Here is a 20,837-nt window from a genome sequence, read left to right as displayed (position 1 = left end):
TCCCTTATGCCCGTTTGTTGTTCTTTTTAGTGCTGTCAGGTATTAGTTCTTAGTTTGTCTCCAAGCAAGGGTTTCGGCCCTGTTTGTATCTTGATAGTCTCTGGGTGCTGATTTTGTGTCTTTTTCTCTTTTATTCTTTGTTTCCATTTTTGTTTTGTTTTTAAATAAAATATTTTTTATTATCCATAAAATAAATTCAGCTTTTCCTGACCAGGCAAACATTACTCAAAAGTTGCTCCACATTTTCACATTCCAGATTATCACAGCAAAAACAACAAGGGCCTATTTGGATTGCAAATTACATCAGTAATGTATTGTAAAAGCGTCATCATTACAATTTTACAACATTTGTTTAAACGTGTAATTCGGCGGTCAAATGCAGATATAATAGGAAGCAAGTAAAGAAAAATGTCATCATTACAATTTTACATTGTATTGCACTCTCCTGCTTGTTTGATGAGCTGGTGGAGATTGTAGTGCGTGCGTAAGTGATCCAGGGTTCAATCCCTGGTAGTGTTACCTTTCAGGAAAAAACATTGTATTGCAGTGGAAATCTCAGTGTATTTTTCTCTATGATTTAACATTAATGTAGAAGTATCATCATTACGATTTTACCATGCCTATCCTAAACATGGGAATTGTTGGTCAAATTACTTGTTTTTAGGAGACAGGTATTGTAACTTATAATCATTAAACTTTTACAGCAAATTACTGATGTAATTCCCAATCCAAACAGGCCCTAAGAAGCCAGCTGAACCCCCACTTTCTGCACTGCGTCATCTACTGGAGTTACCTCCTGCAGGGTCTTTTGTAGGAAAAATGAAAATTTTAATGGCAGCTCATCACACCAAATCCAGCTATGCCATTCCAGGATATTGCTTCTTGGCCTCAGCATATCCCATGCTGATTTAACAGTGAAACGACCTTTTTGAGAAGAAATGTAAATATCAGAGTCAACCATTTCATTCACCACACCTGAAAGAACACACTGATTCAGCAACTGAACATCCCATTTGCCAGTTCTCGATGGAACATCACAAACATGTAAGTAAATTTCCATCAAATAATCTGTTTGGAGAGAATTTTGAAGAGGAATCTGCCCTCACCAAATATATTTCCATAAGTTCATTTTACTTCACCTGCCACCTATGTAATTGAAGAGTTAAAAATAATCTTTTAATCTAGCCATGCTATTCCATAAATGAGAAGCACCATGACGACAGAAATGTCTGATGAGAGAGGTCTCTTCCAATACTTATGCCGCTACCAATCATGCCCATAAGCTGTAGCTGTGATGTAAAAACCAAAAAGCATCCCAAATCAACTGGATTTGCCAACATTATCAAATCCTCAAAGACCTCCTTCCATTACTAGGTTACAAATCCTCTCCCACCCAACCCAGTGATGCTTCACTCCAAATTTACTTTCTCCACAGTGATAATCCCTCAAAAGCACATAAAGAAAATCCTCAAAGGCAAATCAAGCACAAAAACCCTACCATCCAAGCCGATTATGCCAATGTAACATTCCCCCTTTATCACCCAACCCCAAGATTGATGAACAGCAATCAATATTTTTCGTAAAGGGGACTGATCATACAAAAACCTCCCAATAATAGCATGGTTCAAAGGGTTTTGAAGATTGATTTATCTCTTCTTCTGTGAATGAAACCACAGGAATATTATTCACAACTAATGTCAGCCAAATAGGATTCTATCAACCAAATAGGAACAGAAACCTCTAGAGATAAAGAAATAATAGCAGCCTTAACGATATCCACGAAAAGTTTAGATTCCAGCTTTGAAGGATCCAGTGACTTAGCGGATTGCAACCTATGGAACACTCCAATAGCGGATGTTGGAATTTGCCAGAAAATGGCCATTGTTTTCACCACAAAACATTGCAATCTAAAAAGACATTGGATGTTAATCGCTTTCCCTCTCACCCCTAGTTCAGATGAGTCAGATTTTAATGGCTAAGATCAGAAACTCTTGAGTCACCTAAGATCTGCCAACATGCAATTAAGTCACAAACAAGGTTTCCCAAATCACATATTAGATTTTAAGATGGAATAACCTTATGGCATTCACATGTGAACAATTTAAGGTTAGCAAGGAAACATGAGAAGCCAGTTTGGAGAGTTACGACAAGGTCCTATATGTGTTGACCAGTTAGATGCAAGAACGGTGAAAAGTACTACAAGTTTACAATATAAAAAGGAAAAATCCTGTTATGTATTTAACCATGCAAACCCTCAGGTAACAAGGTAAATAAGTTTTTTCACTTGGTAATTACAAAAAAAAAAGGTGGTGAAATCCCACTAAGGCGTGAGTGTGTGGGGGTGTGCATGTAAAAAAAAAAAAAAAAGGTTACATGTAAAAAAAAAAAAAAATTACAAAAAAAAGAAGAAGAAGAAGAAGGATTTGTACTCTGGTAAATTTAATGGCTTTTTATGACAAACTTAGGCTTCAACATAACTAGAATCTTAAACCAACCAAAACTTCAACCGCTAAAAATTGCAGTTTGAAGTGGAATACAGTCATGGTAGAGCCGTAGATGTAGCTGGTGATTTGAAGCGGACTTCCAAAGCAGGAGAGAGATGGCACAGGAGCTGCATCTTGGGAAGAGAATTGCCAATGCTTATCACCACATAGATAGTTTGTCCGTGCAAATAGAAATCCTCTCACTGTTAATATAGCATCTAGATTATTAATAGTGTTGGTGACCCAAACTTATTTCAGCACGAGGAATACAAGCATGTGGCCTTAATAATACCCATCATAAGAAACTTCATTTAGAAAGAGGGAGAAATATGATATAAAGAACAAATTGTGCATTATCAAAAGGGGAGAGGAAAATCAACTAACATCAAGAAGAATTCTTAAATGTCAAATACAGAGCATTGAAAAAAAAATAAAAAATGTTAGGCCTATATATGCCAGAGAGAACCTGTCCAATCTGTCCGTTCCTGCTAATAATAATAGTTTTGGTACTGGACACGATAGAAACATTTCTGAAAGGCCTTCATACCTGGAATATGAGATAAAGAGCTTTGAGCGTCTAATTAATTATGAAGGGAAGCATATAAAACTAATGGATTTTGACATATAAAACCCTATTTTTTGGTCCAGTGGCATTAAAATCTCTCCCTTACTACTATTCCCAAGTAAACCCCTATCTTTTCCCCCATTTTGACTTTGACTGATGGAAAGGATTGTTTGGGAAAATGAGTGTTGATGTGGCACACGCAATGTCTGTATGACATCCACTTCGTCCATCTGTTGCGCCAGCACATGTTAGGACGTGAGCTCAAAAATCAGAGAGACTCGACTCAAGTGGGCCACACAACAAGGAATAGTCAGACTGGATGCCCACCATTGAAACATTATCAGAGACCAAAGAAGTTTTGGATCAGGCTGATGTTTGTGTTTGCCCTTCATCCTGATGGGAAAATCCTTACGAATGGTTGGATCGCGTACAAACATAATGGACATTTTGGTCATATGCAAAATGCTCATCACACCTAATGGCCATTTTGGTCGTATACAAAATATGGTAAATGGTTCATATACGGTTTTGTATAGCAGACTGACACCAGGGGCTTTTTTGACTAACGGTATAAAAATGGGGGTTTATTTGTGAATAGTAACAAGTGAGGGATTTCATGGAAATGAACAAGAAAGAAAATTTTCGAGCTTAACACTTTACAAGCCAAAGAAAGAAGGTGATTTTCCAAGTATCTGCTGTCGATATGCGAATCAAGTATTGATTCCAATTAGCTGATATAATTTAGAATATGTGAATCTTGAAGAAGCTTGGATAATAGGAGAATAGAAAAGAAGAAATGATGCATGCACATCATCAACATTGTTGTGTAAGAGGGCCATATAATGCTTTAGCCAATGAAATGCACAAAATATTTGGGCATTCAATTTGTACAAGTAGGGCCTGAGGTTCAGTGATCCAGACCATTGGACTGTTGCTCTCCACCACTGATGGACCCATACCTCTAAATCACCTAGGTAAGACAATCCTGACATTTCAATTTGTGGCCTACAAATAGATGGTTAAGAAGAGAAAATAGCAATATTCCACATTCAACTGGAAGAAAAAACAGAAGATTGATGGCTAGGATCATCTGATCTGAGAGATTTGTGACATGGTTCATCCACTGCGGGGGCCATCATATTGCCTAGATCACTGAAGCATGGGCCCCATTTGAAACAAACTGAAACCAAGTATATGGTGTATATCCTTGGCCCAAGGATCCTATAATTCTCATTGTGTAAAGGTTGCTCCTAACTCTAGAAGACGAGAATAAAATTTTACAGAGAACTACATCTGTAACCACAAGATGAGCATTACAACCACATCAGAGAATTTATAGGAAAACGCTCTTCTTTCTTATGAATAACCATTCTAAATATGCATTGAGTTTTACTGTACCAGCCTTTCCAATATCTTTCTGTTTCTTCCAAAGGTGTGCGGTAAGTGTAACTGCAATACAGCTCAAAATTAGACATATATTTGTGCAATGTATACTATTTCATCATAAAGCTACATGAATTATACAAAGAAGTGAAAGCGGATTAGATGAATATGAATACAACTGCACGGAAGGTCAATAAAAACCAATGTTTATTAAGCATGCAAGTTCTTACCACTTCTTCAAATCATTATAGCTTAGTGTCGATGGAACAGATAGACGGGCAGACTCAACATTCCTTAAGGAGCCTCCTTTGACGCTCCATTCAATCTATGTCACAACTCACAATTGATGTTCAAATGCATTACTGAGATGTTTCCAAATCGATTATGCTGAAGGCCTCAAGTATACACGAAATGGCATGGTGTACATGAAGAACACTGCAAAGATGAATCTGCTGCATTATAACTGAAAACTAATTTTTGAAAAGAAGGGTACATACTGCCTTTTCAATGGTGTGAAAATATTGCATTCTGCTTGATAGGATTTTCTGCATATGAATCAATGAAGCCATGGCAGTTCCCTGAAGTTTGGAATAACGATCCAAAGATTTGGCATCAGCATAGGTAAGAATTATAGCATATAATCAGAAGAATGTTTTACTGCAAAAGATGAACCTCTACAACGTCGACGACAATCAGACCAGCTAAGCTTTGTATCACTTTCTTTGCGGCCGCATGCACAGCAATTGAACCTCCCATGCTGCAAACAGTTTTACACGTCAAACTCTATCATCATCATCATCATCATAGCCTTGCCCCAGGTTTCAGATCAGCATGTTTAAACTTTATATTCAATCCTTTGTAGATGATATGGTCAAATCAGCATCAGAAGTGCATGAGGATCCTCTTATCAACACATAGTACCCAGTGCAAGCTACCACTTCTAATCTTTTAGGTGATAATAAAGGGTATGATGCAGGCACATGAGTTAAGAGTGTCAAAGACATTGGGGCAGATCTGGTTTGGATGTTCAGAGCCAATTAGTAATCGGATCAGGCTTGGGCCAAGCACATTGATCCATCAGTTCAGATCAGGCCAGGCTGGGCCACAATGATAGCAGTGTGTCTATCAGGTCAAATCAGGCCAGGCCAGGTCATGATGAAAGTAATGTATGTTAGCTGTGTTCTCTAAATGTATCATGAATGCATGTAGCAGTAGAACATATCATTAACATGCATGTAGATTTGTAATTGGGGTGGGCTCGGACTTGACAAAATCTTAATCACGTTCATCTTGGCCGTAGGAAACTGGGCCCTTTTTCAGGTTTCGCTTGTATTACTAGGTCGCACTCAGGTGACCTTAAGTCGGCCTCCCAAACACAGCTCATTGACACCCCTTACTATGACTTCAAATTACTCATCACCAATCTCTTACACGCAAGAACTTTGAGAGTAGTTTAAGCAAATGCACGTCTAAGCTTGCAGATTGGAGGATAATGCATGAATTTTACAAGTGTAAGACCCATGAATGAGCTAGAAGTTTCTTTCTTTTTATATGTAGTACAATACAATAATATTGCTGAGAAATTGGAGTCAACATTCATGAAGGGAAATAAGTGCAGTTATGAAATAGTTGGCAGAAACACGGTTTGAATAAAACCAACCAGACTCAAAATAATCAGTGACAGATAAATTTCCCTCACTGCCTCACCAACATCAAATCAATCCAATGAATGCTCCTCCCAATTTGGGAAAATAGGATGCTAGTTTCTAGGAAACAGCACAATCAGTCCCATGAAATGCACATGCATGTAGACACAGAAATATGGAAATACCTAAGTTTAGCTTTTCCTCAAAGGTCTTAGTTTTCTTGTATCCTAGCAAAGAAGCATGTGCTGCACATGGAACAAAACTCAAACCATAATGTGCACAAATGAAAACCAAGAATAAGAAGAATTTTGACAATTCTCCACAGGCATGTCAGGTACCTACACTTTGCAACTGGTAGATGTGAGATATCCACCTGATCATTGGGCAGTGATGCATCCAAGACCATACGTAATTGATCGACGGATGAAAGCAGGCCACACAAGCTGGCCAACCAAAGGTCGGGACCAGCGAACCAACCAGAATGGTCTGATCGAGGATATGGATTAGATCAAAGGTTTGATAACAGATCTGCACATACAGAAACAGTTCGATTGGATTGTATGGTTCCACAAGTCCATAGGTTTTATTATTCAATAAGTTGTTAGAGCTAGAGTATTGATGGCTGGTGGAACGAGTTTCCCTGAGTATTTTTGTTACTTATCTTATGGACCACTTTTCAAGTAACAAACGATGCACAAATGATATGAAATTGGGCTATCAACTGGTCAGGTTCAGCATAGGTCCTACACTACCCATACCTGGGCTAACCAGGTTTGGGTCTTCCCTCTTCCAATCTCATTCTTGAAGATCTGAACGCAGATCAATTGAGTTCAGGTACCCATCGGTCTTTGGATCTAGGTTTCGATTTGGGTTTGGATCAAATAAGAGCAGTTACATGGTTGGTTGGACCTGATGGATGGAATAGATAGAACACACATGCACCACTTTGTAACATGCATAGAATAGGCTTTGTCACAAGAGTCTAGTTTAGGAGAACTCAGTGTTTGAAATATCGATACTATCGGCCGATATTATCGGTATCGTGGTCCAACAATATGAAACCTCCCAGAAATTCAAAAAAATATTGAAATTTTGACAAATTCCCATGTATCGTGCGCTATATCGCAAAATATCGTGAGATTTCGTCGATATCAACGATAATGCCTGATATTGTGGATTTTCACACGATTTTATATGCAGTATCGTCACATAAGACTGTAGCCACCAACGACAAATCATTGTAGCCAATAAAAATAGGCATGCAGCAGCATCTCTTCCCATTCAGAAATTCCATATATATATATATATATATATATTCTCTAACCTTTTTTATCTGCCTGAGGGAGCGGTTTTCGATTGGATTTGGTGGGCCGCTATCGACATTGCCGGATCATGTAAGAAAAACCCTAAAACCATTTTTTCCTCAAAGATAATTGTTTTGGAAGGAAACCAAATTTCCACCGAGGATTATGGGGATTTGGGTTGGGAATTGCACGATACTTATGCATCAACTACTCGAGGGAAAAAACATTCGGTACTTAAGTAAATATATTCCGCACTTTCATTCTCCTTATCTGCATCTCAACTATTCCACACTTACCCTTGTTGCTATATGCCATCAACAAATAGTTAGATTCCACAATGCGGTTGGAATGTTTGGGTGTCAAGCCACGGTGACGTCAAGGACCACCATGATGGTATGTGAGTTGCTACATTGAAAGTTAATTTTCATATTATTTTAGCAAATTTGAAACTAATGGAATAAGTTTAAAATTCGTAGGCGAATGGTGGGCCATGTATGGGACTAACTGTGAGGTTTTACAGCAACTGGCTATCTGTGTGCTCACGCAAATGGTCTCCTCCTCACTGTGTGAAAGGAATTTGAGCACATTCTCTCTCATCCACATAAATAAGCGTAATAGACTGGGGTACGATAGGCTTTAAAAGCTAGTGTATTGTCACTATAATATGAAGCTACAAGAGAGGTTGCTTCGCAGCAAAAGAAGAAAAGCACAGGACCCACTGGACCTGATAGCGGTCGGACAACATGCAGATGTTGAGGACGAGGAGGACCTGGTTTACTAATGGGTTAGGTCAGATAACTTGGATACTTTAGATGGGTGACTGAAGCTGCATGTTGCCACTACAATATGCTTTAAAAGCTAGGGTATTGCCACTACAATATGAAGCCACGAGAGAGGTTGCTCCACGACGAAGGAAGAAGAAAAGTATAGGAGAACCCACTGGGCCTGATGGCAGTCGAACAACATGCATATGTTGAGGAAGAGGAGGACCCGGTTTACCAATGGGTTAGGTTAGATAACTTGGATACTTTGGATGGGTGACCGGAGCTGCATGTTGTGGCGGAGGCAGTGAAACAAGGGATGTTGGTGTACATGTGAAGCAGCAAAGATCTCCTTATGAGGCATTCGACCCATTGACGAGGAGTCTGGATGGTAGCCCGCGGCAGTCACTATCACGTGGGGCACATGGCAGGGAGACATTGTCCGACACCAAGACAGAGACAGAGTGATGCTAGCGACAATGGTGATGGCAGCAATGACGGTGAAGGTGATGGTGACTCTAATGACAGTAGCAGTGATGGTGATGATGGCGACAGGGATTGTGACAGCAAGAGGTAGTCTCAGAGGCCTCTTAAGCCCATGCCTTGGGGAGATGGATTTTGATCATGCCACCCAAGACACTGACCATGGTTCTTGTCTAGATGAACAATGGCCATGTCCTGTCATTAACAAAGCATATACTCGTAAGAAGCTATTGGAGAAGAAGAAGGTCGAGCAGCTAACAGAACTTAAGGAAGAGTTACTGGCAATATCCAGGAAGGACACATACAGTCATGGGAGTATCAAAGGCTCTAGACGGGGATCATGGACAATAAAGGGGAGCTCGAGTTCTAAGCTACAACATAATTATGGATCACAGATACAAGAGAATAGCTCGAGTTATGTGCCACAGTATGGGTATGGATATAGAGCTAGTGCATATGTGGAGAGTACCTCCAGCAGTTACGACTCATCGTTTTTCGACTACAATCAGGACTTCACTTTCACATACGGGCAGGGATATGGGCAACAATATGGATATGGAGAGCAGTATGGATACCCAGGAGCTCTGTCTATGCCCATCCCACATCCATGTAAGCCACAAACTATGACTATTACACAGTACACACGGTGGGTGTATTGGTTCAGTGATGCAGGACAATTAACCACTTATTCTAAAAGCTCGAACTAATAGAGCATGGCGAATTAATCATTTTATCTCATAGCCCAGACCCCTAATCCATGAGTTAGGTCTATGACCGAAACCTCCTAGTGGGCCCCAAATCCACGGGTTCCACCTCACACAGGCCGCAAATCCATGGATTCTACGGGCTGCCCACCCCGAGTGTGCCCTTGCATCCCACAAGCCACCCCACTTGAGCCTGGTGTGAAAATACTCCCGCATTATTCAGTTTGGAGATGATGAGCACCAATGTTATGTCAGGGAGTATCTTAATTGATACCATTTTACTATGACTTGGGCACAGTACTGTAGATTTGTGGAGCAACAATATTATTCCCAACCCTGTCAAGATGGGGACAATGATTGCAAGCCACCGCACAACTCTATGTGGGTTCAAGGCCACAACTAGTCACATCATTGATAGGTATATTTATCAATTTCTACTTCTTTTGCTTTTAAAAAAATTAGTTGTGTTTTCGTACATGTCTTGATACATTTATAAACGTTATGCATTCATTTTGAATATAGTTGCATTAGTTCAGTCAGACAACGCATAACTTAGGACCCTATGTTGCATGAAGGTGTATTGCATTCTACCCAAAAAAAAAAAAACAAGAGTGATGATGTTTGAATTGAGAATTAAGACTGATTGACCATCAAGTTTTGCAAAGTTAACCACAATAATTCCACAACATCACCGAATTACGAAGTATCTGATTTGCCAATTAAAATTTGAATGGGCTACATATGTAAGGCCACCAACATCAATACATTATATCCACACAAAACCAAAGAAGCACATGACTGAACCCTAGAGAATCACATTTTGGACCTCTAGTAAGTCATTTTAACGTGTTTCTGTCAAGCATGTTCAGACATAAGAAAACTTTGGAGCCACTTCATGAATGTGCTTATATAGACTTGAGAAAAATAACCACCTTTAAGAAACAACATGTGTTACATAGCCTACGGTAAATTTTGACGATATCTTCTTCTTCATCTTCTTCTTCTTCTTTGGAGAGAGATTTAATTTTGACTAGATATCTTTAGCACAAGATGATGTTATATCATGCAAAATCTAAATGGAATAACACAGTCAGAGGGAAACCTGTGGCCGACAAGCACAATTGCAGGTGGAGAATCCCCATACATTGTCTTCAAAACAGCCAAAACATCATCACATAATGTCTGCAAATGTAAGTCCTCATTACTTTTTTCATAAAGAAAAATGATTTCTCAGAAATGGCTTCAAAAGTCTGAGCATCAAGAAATAGCAGGGAACAAGCATAAAAACTCACTGTAACTTATCCTCTTGTAATAACGGCTTGAAAGTTGTCAGAAGTACTTACCTCTATAGATAGGTCAACATCATTGTCTGTAGATGACTTTCCATGTCCTCTCAGGTCCATGGCTACTACGCGAGCCTTCTCCTTAATTTTACTTGCTGCCAATGCAAATGAAAGCCTGGACAGGTAACTAAACTGCTAAGCACCACCACGATAAGTCGCCATAAGGAACATGGAACTATAAAATGAGAAAATAACGTATAACTAAGTGTGCGTTTGGTTGCACCAAATATCATAAAATATCATGACATTTTGCACAAAATCAGACTGATTAATCATTAAATATCAGGAAATTTCATGATATTTGATGCAATCAAACACACCTTAATTAATTATTGGTTTTTTGGATTTTATGATTACAATTAAATCTGTAAATCAGGCTTTTCTTCAATAGCAGTAATCAGCTGTTCAGAAAACATACAAAAGATAGAATACAGCAAAGCAACAAGCAGTGCAAATGGGAGATAAGAGTCCATAACAGATGCCCAACTTTATTAAGCACCAGGCCTTTAGCCTCTCGATGCACATTAAAAGCTATCCAGAATCCTTCAAAAAGCTCCTCGTGGTCACCTGCCTCATCACATAAACAGAGCACCTTCCACTCTCTCTTTTTTCTCTCTTTTTTTGAAAGGAGAATAAATTTATTAAAAAGATGCCCAAAAAAGGCGGAAAACAACTACCTCCCAATCATTACAAAGCAATCACTATGATTAGAGGCTTTGATACAATAACCCCAAGAAATTACTGTTAATATTGCCCCCTCAAAAAGCACTGCCTCTGATCTATTCGCGGAAAATACACCTTTGAGGTCCATAAAAAGGACTCAACAAATTAGAGGACCATAAAAGCACAAGACTTTGGATGCTTCAAGACATTAGAGGACCACAAAAAGGACGCAACAAATAATCAAAAGCCCACAAGTAAAAGCACATGACCCGGATGCTTAAAGGCCCACAAAAGCAAGTCTCACACCACATTGATATTGTTGCTTGCCAATGTGCTGCATCCTACAGGACCTGAGTTATCAAGCAAACTCCTATTGAGAATCAACTTCATGATCCTCGCCAGAAGCTCCACCTATGACCTATCCTTCTATGGCCATCAAGGTGCCCACAAATTTGCCAATGCTTGTGCTCATATAAATTCCATCTCCACCCTTGAGATTGATAATGTGGTGGTTACTGAAAACCACAATTCGTGATTCCACTGTTTCTTTCTATTCCCAGCTTCTAACTGCTGAAAATGTGGATTGTCCCAGGCTTGATGATCTACATTTCCAGACCATTTCGGAAGAGGAGGATGTACATCTGGAGAAAAGTGTTGATCTAGAAGAGGTTAAAAGTGCTGTTTGGGACCTTGGCAAAGATAAAGCTCCAGGTCCTAACGGATTTCCTATAGCTTTCTTCCAATTTTTTTGGGAAATTGTCAACTCTGATCTCTTTGCTTTTGTTAGGGAATTTGATGCAAGATAACTAATCATTTGCTCTAAAAGCTCGAATTGATAGAGCATGGTGAATTAATCCCTTTTATCTCATAGCCCAAGCCCCACATCGCATGGGTTGGGACCTCGGCCGAACCCCCCTCATGGGCCCCACTTCACATGGGTTCCGTCTCACATGAGCCACCCACCTTGCACGGACCGCCCACCTCGAGTGTGCCCCTGCATCCCACAGGCAACCCCACTCGAGCCCGATGTGAAATTACCCTTGCATTAGAATTGTTTGATCAAAAAAGGTTATCTTCTGAGATAGGGAGTACCTTTCTGGCCTTGATTCCAAAATTGGAAGGTGCTCAAAATCTTAAAGACTTTCGGCCAATTAGTCTCTTAGGGGGGCCTTACAAAATTATGTCTAAAATTCTAGCTCAAACGCTTAGACAAGTGATTCCTAAGGTTATTTCCCCTTTCCAATTTGTCTTTTATGGAAGGGAGGCAGATCCTTGATTGTGTCCTTATAGCCAATGAATGCTTGGACTCTGGTGTTATGGAAAAGAGATCGGGCATTTTGTGTAAACTTGATATCTAGAAGGCTTACGACCATGTTGATTGGTCGTTTCTTGATTATATGCTCAAGAGAATGGGATTCGGTTTCTTGTGGAGAGCTTGGACGCGAGTGTACACCTCCTCTCCTAAATTTTATGTGATGATCAATGGATCCCTTTTGGGCTTTGTCAGGGTGACCCTTTATCCCCTTTTCTTTTTGTCCACGTCACCGAAGCTCTTAGTGTTATACTGTCTAGAGGACAAGATATGGGTCTGTACAGGGGTTTCTCCATTAAATTTTTTTTTTTTTTTTAAATAAAAATAAATAAAAATCCATCTGTATTAATCATCTTCTTTTTGTTGATGACACTTTGCTTTTTTATGATGCAGATGAGGTTATGGTAACTTTCCTGAGTATGACGATTTGATGGTTCCAAGTGGTTTCAGGTTTAAAGGTTAACGTGTCCAAAACTGAATTTTTTGGTATCAACACCCATGTGGAGGTTTGTAATTCCCTTGTGGATTTCTTTGGTTGTAAGGTAGGTTTGCTTCCTACCCTATACCTGGGTCTTCCTCTTTGTGCGGGCAAGCCTCCTCTTTCCTTGTGGGATGACATCTTAGAAAGAATGGAAAGGAAGCTTTCATCTTGGAAATTGAATGTTCTTTCTTTAGGGGGAAGGCTTAATGTGATTAAGGCCTCTTTGTCAAGTATGCCCATTTATTTCTTGTCTATGTTCCACTGCCCAAAGTCTATCATTCTCAAGATCGACAATTTACGTAGGAAATTTTTATGGCAAGAGAACAGTGCCTCTACCAAGTTCCCTCTCCTTCAATGGAAGGAGGTGTGTACCCCTTATAGTGAAGGAGCAGAAATTAAAAATCTAGAAATCATGAATAAAGCCATTCTTGGAAAGTGGATATGGAAGTTTGGGGAAGAAACTAATAGTCTTTGGAGGCAAATTATTGCAGCTAAATGGTACTTCTCCTACGGGATGGTGGCTGGAGGAGTCCACTTTCTATCGGACCTCTTCTCTGTGGAAAGCGATGGTTAAAATGACCCCTATTGTTCGAGAGAAAGTTTGCTTCTCTCTTGGTGAATCAGATTTTGGTTAGACTGCTGGTCTGGTAGGCCTACTTTGGCTGAATCTTTTCCTACTTTGCTTGCTTCAAGTCTGAATCATAACATTGTCGTCAGAGACTGTTTCGTTAATAATGAAAGCGATGGAATTTGGATTCATCCTTTTAGAAGAAACCTTTCTAATGACGAACTTTAGGATTTCTTATTGCTTCTTGCTTGCTTGCAGGATTTTCATCCCTCCCACTTGCTGAAGGACTCCATGATGCAGTACAATTAACCACTTACTCTAAAAGCTCGAACTGATAGAGCATGGCGAATTCATCCGTTTATCTCATAGCCCAGGCCCCAAATCCATGGGTTCCGTAGGCCGCCCACCCCGAATATGCCCCTGCATCCCACAGGCCACCGCATTCGAGCCCGATGTGAAAATGTCCCTACATTAATCACCCCTGGTAAGGAGTCTCAAACATGAGACCTCCCGCTCTGATACCAATTTGATGTAGGACAATTAACCACTTGCTCTAAAAGCTCGAACTAATAGATCATAGCGAATTAATCCCTTTATCTCATAGCCCAGGCCCCAAATCCATGGGTTCCGCGGGCCGCCCACCCCGAGTGTGCCCCTACATCCCACAGGCCACCCCACTTGAGCCTGGTGTGAAAATGCCTAGGCATTACTCCATCTGTTCAATGTTGTCCTCTTCAGGTTCGTTTACAATTAAATCATTTTATAAACAACTGCTGTCTTGGGTGAATCCTTCGTCGTGTTGTCATATGGGTGCATTGCGTTTCTATGGGCTTCCTCTGAAGGTGGCAGCTTTCGGTTGGCTCGTGGGAAGGAACAAAATTCTAACTATCGACAATCTAATAAAAAGAAGAATGTATCTGCCTAATGTGTGCCTTCTTTGCTATCAAAACGAAGAAACGGTGGACCATCTTCTCATTCACTACTAGTTCACTCCAGACCTATGGTGGAGTGTCCTCTGCTTGGCGGGTGTCTCTCAGTCCATGCCTTCCTCTGTTGACCAGCTTTTTTGTTGCTGGCAAGTGGATTCCGAAGGGGCTTTAGGGAAAAGAAAATGGCGCATTATCCTTTTCATTGTTTTGTGGGCGGTGTAGGCTGAGAGAAATAACGTTGCTTTAGAAGTTTGAGTGGATTCCTTGCTCTTGTTTTCTCTAGAGTTTTGGTTCTGTTTAGAGACCGGGAGCCTTAATTGGTTTAGTTTGTCTAGGGTTGGGATTATGTCTTTTCTTTTCTTTTCTTTTCTCAGTTTCTTTTCAGTTTCTGCTTTTGTTTCTGTTTAGTTTTTGGAGGTTCTTTTATCTTTATCTTTTTCTCTTCTTTTCTTTTTGGTTTCTTCTCTGTGTACTGTGGCCTCTTTGGCTTTTGCTCTTTTTAATAAAATTTCTCATCTTTCAAAAAAAATAAAATAAATTCCAGTCCTCATCAAACAGCCTAGTTAAGTGATAAGAAACTCCTTAACTATAGCCCAAGAAATCATAGAATTCTTGGCCACTCCCTGATGGCCACAAGCGATGGTCAAAGGGCAAATCCTAATGTGACCCTTTCAATGAAGGATCAAATTCATGTAAGGGAAGTGAAGTCCTTGGTGCTAGAGATGGTTGCCAAACGATGTTCCCTTCTGATGTCACAATCCAGTCAATTGCTGATACTCTAAGCAAGGTAGGAATACAGCTGACCCTCCAACATGATCCACAGGATTACCATCACCACGCAAATGCAATAGAAGAACTTGATTACTTGAGCAAGAACGTCCTCCAATCTCCCACTGCTTTTCCACACTTCTCATCTGATCTTAGGAAGAAGCATCTCTAGATGCTAATCTACCCAACAAAACCAGCCAAAACCTGATCTATCTAGCAAGTTTCACCCGTTATCAGGAAATAAGAGCCCCAATAACTACTCTCCATACAATGTCTCATGCTTGTGCACATCCTGACAAACAGAATTCTTTAATAGGAATGTGGTAAAACACCAAACTTAATAAGCACAAAAAACAATGGTCGCTGACCAAGAAGTTAAGAGAAATAGAAATATTAGGTGAAGAATGTCTTCAACATCAACTGAATATAACAGTCCACAAGAAATAGAATAGAGTGATGTGTGAAAGAGATGACTAAAAATACAAGATCAAGTTTCCTCCTACATAACATGTAATGGCATTCTCAATAAGAATCAATACAAGGAGAGTTCATATTTATCGAAGCAAATGGTTAAGAGTTGATCATTTTTGGAATCCACTGTAACACTTTGATAAAAATGTAGACAAGAATGCAAGTAGCTAATTATAGTACAAGTTATAAGATCAGAAGATCTTTAGGATATACCCTGAATAACCGCCTCCATGTAGACAAAATACAACTGGTCCTTGAGATCCTGCCGTGTATACGTGAAAGACCTGAATAACAAAGTACAAGCATAGTGACCTTGTTATTGTTTTCCCAATCATACTGAGGAGGAAAAACAAAAAAAAAAAAAAAATGTCACTCACATCATTTGATCCTGCAATTGTAACATCTTCCTCTTGATCAAAATAGCCTTTCCAGTCTAGTGGTGAGTATTTCTGCAATGAACTCCTGCATGCACAATCATTAATAAAAAGATACATTATCCAAACTCAGGCACAAAATGGGAGAAGTTTGCTTCAATGTGCAATGTCTCTGAGTGTCACTATTTCTTGGCTAACCACTTGATCCTTGACTCAGCAATAGAATGGCCATCTCGCTAAATGGCAACAAAATAGAAAGAAGCATATTTCCTACATTGGAAATAAATTGAAATTTACAATGCCAAATTTTAAATGACCTCCAAAAGTAATTGTTTTTATTGGTCAAGATTACGTTAAATTTTTTATTGGTCAAAATTATCTTAAATTAGCAACACAATCATGTAAAGATAAGAATCCAAACTGAAAAACTAACTTATTAATAGCATCCTTGAATTGGAAATTTCATTAAAGCTCCTATCATATGTGAAGCTCAAACATCAGAGAGCTTCTCCAAGTCTGAATCTCAAAATGTTACTTCCACTATTGCAGCCTGAATTTAAGCATGCCTAGATCATGCTTTAGTTCTATCCAAACATCGCCTGCATTCTAAACTTAAGGCTCCACCATTGCACCATTGTGGGGCATGGGCTATGAGATAAAGGGATTAATTTGCCATGCTCTATCAGTTCGAGCTTCTTTTTTTTTTTTTTTTAGTTCAGGCTTTTAGAGTAGGTGATTAATTGTCCTGCATCAAAGTGGTATCAGAGCGGGAGGTCTCATGTTCGAGACTCCTCACCAGGGGTGATTAATACAGTGGTATTTTCACTTTGGGCTCGAATGGGGTTGCCTGTGGGATGCAGGGACACACTCAGGGTGAGCGGCCCGTATGAGGCGGGTGGCTCGTGTGAGGCGGGTGGCTCGTGTGAGGCAGGTGGCTTGTGTGAAGCGGAACCCATGTGAAGTGGGGCCCACGAGGGGGGTTCGGCCGAGGTCCTAACCCATGCGATGTGGGGCTTGGGCTATGAGATAAAGGGATTAATTCCCCATGCTTTATCAGTTTGAGTTTTATTTTTTTAGTTCGGGCTTTTAGAGCAAGTGGTTAATTGTCCTACATCATACTCTCTCTCTCTCTCTCTCTCTCTCTCTCTCTCTCTCTCTCTCTCTCTCCATCCTTCCACCTTGCAGGTAAGGATTCTCCCCCCCCCCCCCCCTCTTTTCTTTAGGGCCTTAAAAAAAAAAAAAAAGGAGCTTTGCAAACCCGAACACATGTTCGATGATGGTCCACTTGTGATACATATGTGATTTGTATGATTTTATGTTCAATAAGTTGTGGATGGCCCACTTGTGATATGCGATATGCAAGCCCACTTGTGATACAAAATGGGCTTTTTTTTTCTTCGAATGGGGGCTTTCTGTTGGACCAAATTTCATTTTTGGGGCCCAAATCCTGATTGAACTAGACATTATTTTTGGGGCCTACATCCTAATTGGACCAGATTTTATTTTGGGGACCCACGTCTTGATTGGACCAAATTTGCCAGCATGGCCCGATAGGTCCAATTTTATTTTTGGGGTCCACATCCTAATTGGACCATATTTTATTTTTGAGACCCACATCCAGATTTTTTTTAAAAAAAGGATTATTTTGTCATCTGACAAGTGGATTGTAAAAAATGAATAATCCAATGGTCCTACTTCTACAAACAAGTGTCCACTGATCAACAGTTAGAATTATTCAGAAAACCTCATTTTTTTGGAGACGTTTATAATTGAAGTTTGATTATGTGAAAATAATTGCTTACTGTACAATTAAGAAATTGGATGGTTCATATTATAGATCATTTGACCAAATGGGCCCCAGTGAGTGGCGACGCACTTCATCCCTAGCTTCGACAGTGTAAAAAAGAATCCTACGGCTTTTGTACATGAGTGCCAGTTACTCTGCAAGCCTTTGTACAAGCCTTTCTAAGGTATGGCCCACCTACTAGTTGGATAGGCCTAATCTTTGCTTGTCAAATAAAATTAATTATAGAGACTTCTATAAGGGTTATACATGGGGTCATCACGGTGTGTATGGCATCCAACCTATACACAGGTTCACCCCTCTAAGAAAGTTGGACGCAACTAAAATAGAACAGCCAAAGGTGAGGGTTGCCCAAAGGTGAAATGGGCATCCAACCTTCTAAATGTTGTTTTCTAAAGTTATTTTTTATTTGGATTAATGAAGACATATGGTTAGATATGTTTTTCTCAATGTGTTTTATGGTTAACTATTTATATTCGATAGTTTCTCCTCATAAAAGGGCATGTGAATTACTGGGCCCACTTTTTTTTTGCTCACCTAATACTTTATTTAACGGAAGGATCAGCGCTAAACATTATTGAGATGGGCTCAACCCAATGATCCATCTTAAATGAAACTCTTATATGTCATATGAAGATTTTATAAGAATTTACCGCTCCAAACTCTGTTGGACGTGAATAACCTACTAGGCTATAAACAATTTACAGGTTATCCAAACACAAACAATTATTTACCTGTAAACATATAACAACTTAAAGCCAAACACAGGACGGGCTATAAACAATTTACACCTGGAATTCATTTATACTTACAAAATTTACCAGTATCCAAACAACCCCTAAATTCCACTCGTTCTTTTTCTTACCCAATTTTCATAACATCAATAATGCTGGTTCAATGACCTCTCGTTATTTTTTTCATATCTTTCAAGTCAAAAACACCTTTTTCTTGCATTGTCACAAAACAAGGTGTCTTTTCTTCATTCTCATGGCCATGAAAATCGATAGCATTCCCAAAATTGCAGCATTTACAAGAAGCCCAACATTTGTTGGATGGCCTTTTTCCTTCAATTCATTGAATTCCAATCTTTCATTCATCTTTTTCAATCGCATCGACTAACGTGTGTTGAACCAAGTTCTCACTACTAGTCTCTCGGGACAAAATTGCCATTCATGAATTATCTCGAAATGTTATCTTTCCTTTCTCAAAGCTTGTAACAGGCAAAAAACATCAAGAAAGAATAACAACAAAAACCAAAATTATAACAAAAATAATTATGTGAAATTCCAATTCAAATTTATAAAAAAGCAGGGAAGAAAGAGTACAATAAAATTGAAATCCATGAAAGTAGTATCGACGCATTTCAATTGAAGGGGAAAAAAACGGAAGAAGAAAAAGAAAAAGAAATGGTTCTGCTGTTGTGGATTGCATGCATGAGAGCTTACTGAGTAGCAGGACGATCGGGGACTGCAGGAAACGAAGAGAGATCTTTGGATTCTTGGGAATTCTCTTCGGGAAGAGAAGGGAGATTTGAAGATACTTCCATGGAATTCTGCAGATGATTTGGAAATGGAGAATGAGAAGTGGGATCGTCTTCGCTGCTTTTACCTTTCTTTCCGCATAGAAACTGAACCGAGGGAGCATCTGATACTCGGTCGAACAAAAAGGGGTGTTTTGATCGGGCCCAGCAAACTAACAGGTGGGCCTCACCGGACGTCGGGATTGTATCGGTTGTATATGGGGCCAAGACGAAATACAACGCTGAAGGTGTCTGCCTCAAAAATCTTTAAGATTGGTAAATCTTAGGTCAAATTGATGGCCCACAAAGCAACGGTCAGTGATGTGATTTGTGCATTATAACAGGAGAATTCATCCATCTACGTTGAGGCCGATCTTGTATACTGTTTAGATCGCCTTACACGGACACACATCCCACCATCGTATTTTAATACGTCAGGGATGTGTTCGAGCAATTCTCATAGTTGGGATGTGTACCATGTGGGCCCCTTCGGTGTTTATATTCACCCAATCCATTCATTTGACATGAATCACAAGCATGAAAGGACCATCCAGAAATTACGCTATTCCGAGACTAGAATTTTTTGGCATGATTTTACACACTTCCGCCTGGCGTGGCGCAGCTGAGTTTTGGATCGGTCCGATTTTGGAATCCAAGTCAAAGCACGCGGCGGTGCACCTGATGAACGTACTGGATCTTTTCGTACGAGAATGGTGGGCAATCTACCCTGTGCCTGAGGAAGCGCGCTAGCGTACCATGTGTTGGGTTACTTTACAAACCGAGAGCCACGTGGATGGAATTTTACGATATCCACACCGTCCACCAGGTACGCTGCCTCATGTCAACCGTTAAACGAAAAATCATGACAATTTAAAATTCAGTAGGCTACAACATAGGAAACAGTTGGAACGGAACGCCCACTGTTAGATTTGTGTTGGACCGACCTAGGTGTTTTATATTCCATCCAATCCATTTATCTTATGTGCCACGTTAGGATGAAAGAATTACCCAAAAGTTCCGTAACTCAGGTAGGCCATATCACGTGAATGTGACCGTTTATATATAATTTTTTTTAGTGTCCCCCTGATTGTCTGATGAGCCTGATTTGTCGAAATAAAGTCCAAACAAGAGGTGATGTACGTGATTGACGGCGTGGATTTCATACACGTTAAGTTGATTCCCCAATTTGAGAGAAAGTAACCCCAGATCTACCTAGTGCGAAGCACACAAGCGTTTCCATACGTAGGCGCTTTAAGTTTACGCTGGCCTTTTCGTT

General features: G+C 39.8%; 1 protein-coding gene across 3 annotated transcripts in view; it reads right to left on the bottom strand.

Moving 5' to 3' along the window:
- LOC131236713 (uncharacterized) overlaps window positions 1-19,699 on the bottom strand; it is a 30,883-nt gene extending 11,184 nt beyond the window's left edge. For 2 of the 3 annotated variants that reach the window (XM_058234096.1, XM_058234098.1), the window contains exons 1-10: window positions 19,488-19,699; window positions 16,242-16,326; window positions 16,078-16,148; window positions 10,673-10,787; window positions 10,432-10,511; window positions 5,104-5,188; window positions 4,929-5,009; window positions 4,662-4,756; window positions 4,447-4,497; window positions 2,950-3,030 (exon numbers count right to left, since the gene is read on the bottom strand). In XM_058234096.1, coding sequence (XP_058090079.1) covers window positions 2,950-3,030; window positions 4,447-4,497; window positions 4,662-4,756; window positions 4,929-5,009; window positions 5,104-5,188; window positions 10,432-10,511; window positions 10,673-10,787; window positions 16,078-16,148; window positions 16,242-16,326; window positions 19,488-19,588 — 845 coding nt within the window. In that variant the 5' untranslated portion in view covers window positions 19,589-19,699. The remainder of the gene's footprint in view (window positions 1-2,949; window positions 3,031-4,446; window positions 4,498-4,661; window positions 4,757-4,928; window positions 5,010-5,103; window positions 5,189-10,431; window positions 10,512-10,672; window positions 10,788-16,077; window positions 16,149-16,241; window positions 16,327-19,487) is intronic. The other variant, XM_058234097.1, reaches the window with a different exon arrangement.
- Between the last annotated feature and the right edge of the window lie 1,138 nt (window positions 19,700-20,837).

The sequence above is a fragment of the Magnolia sinica genome, chromosome 2 (genome assembly GCF_029962835.1).
Source record: "Magnolia sinica isolate HGM2019 chromosome 2, MsV1, whole genome shotgun sequence".
NCBI lineage: Eukaryota > Viridiplantae > Streptophyta > Magnoliopsida > Magnoliales > Magnoliaceae > Magnolia > Magnolia sinica.
This window is presented reverse-complemented; position numbering and strand designations above follow the sequence as displayed.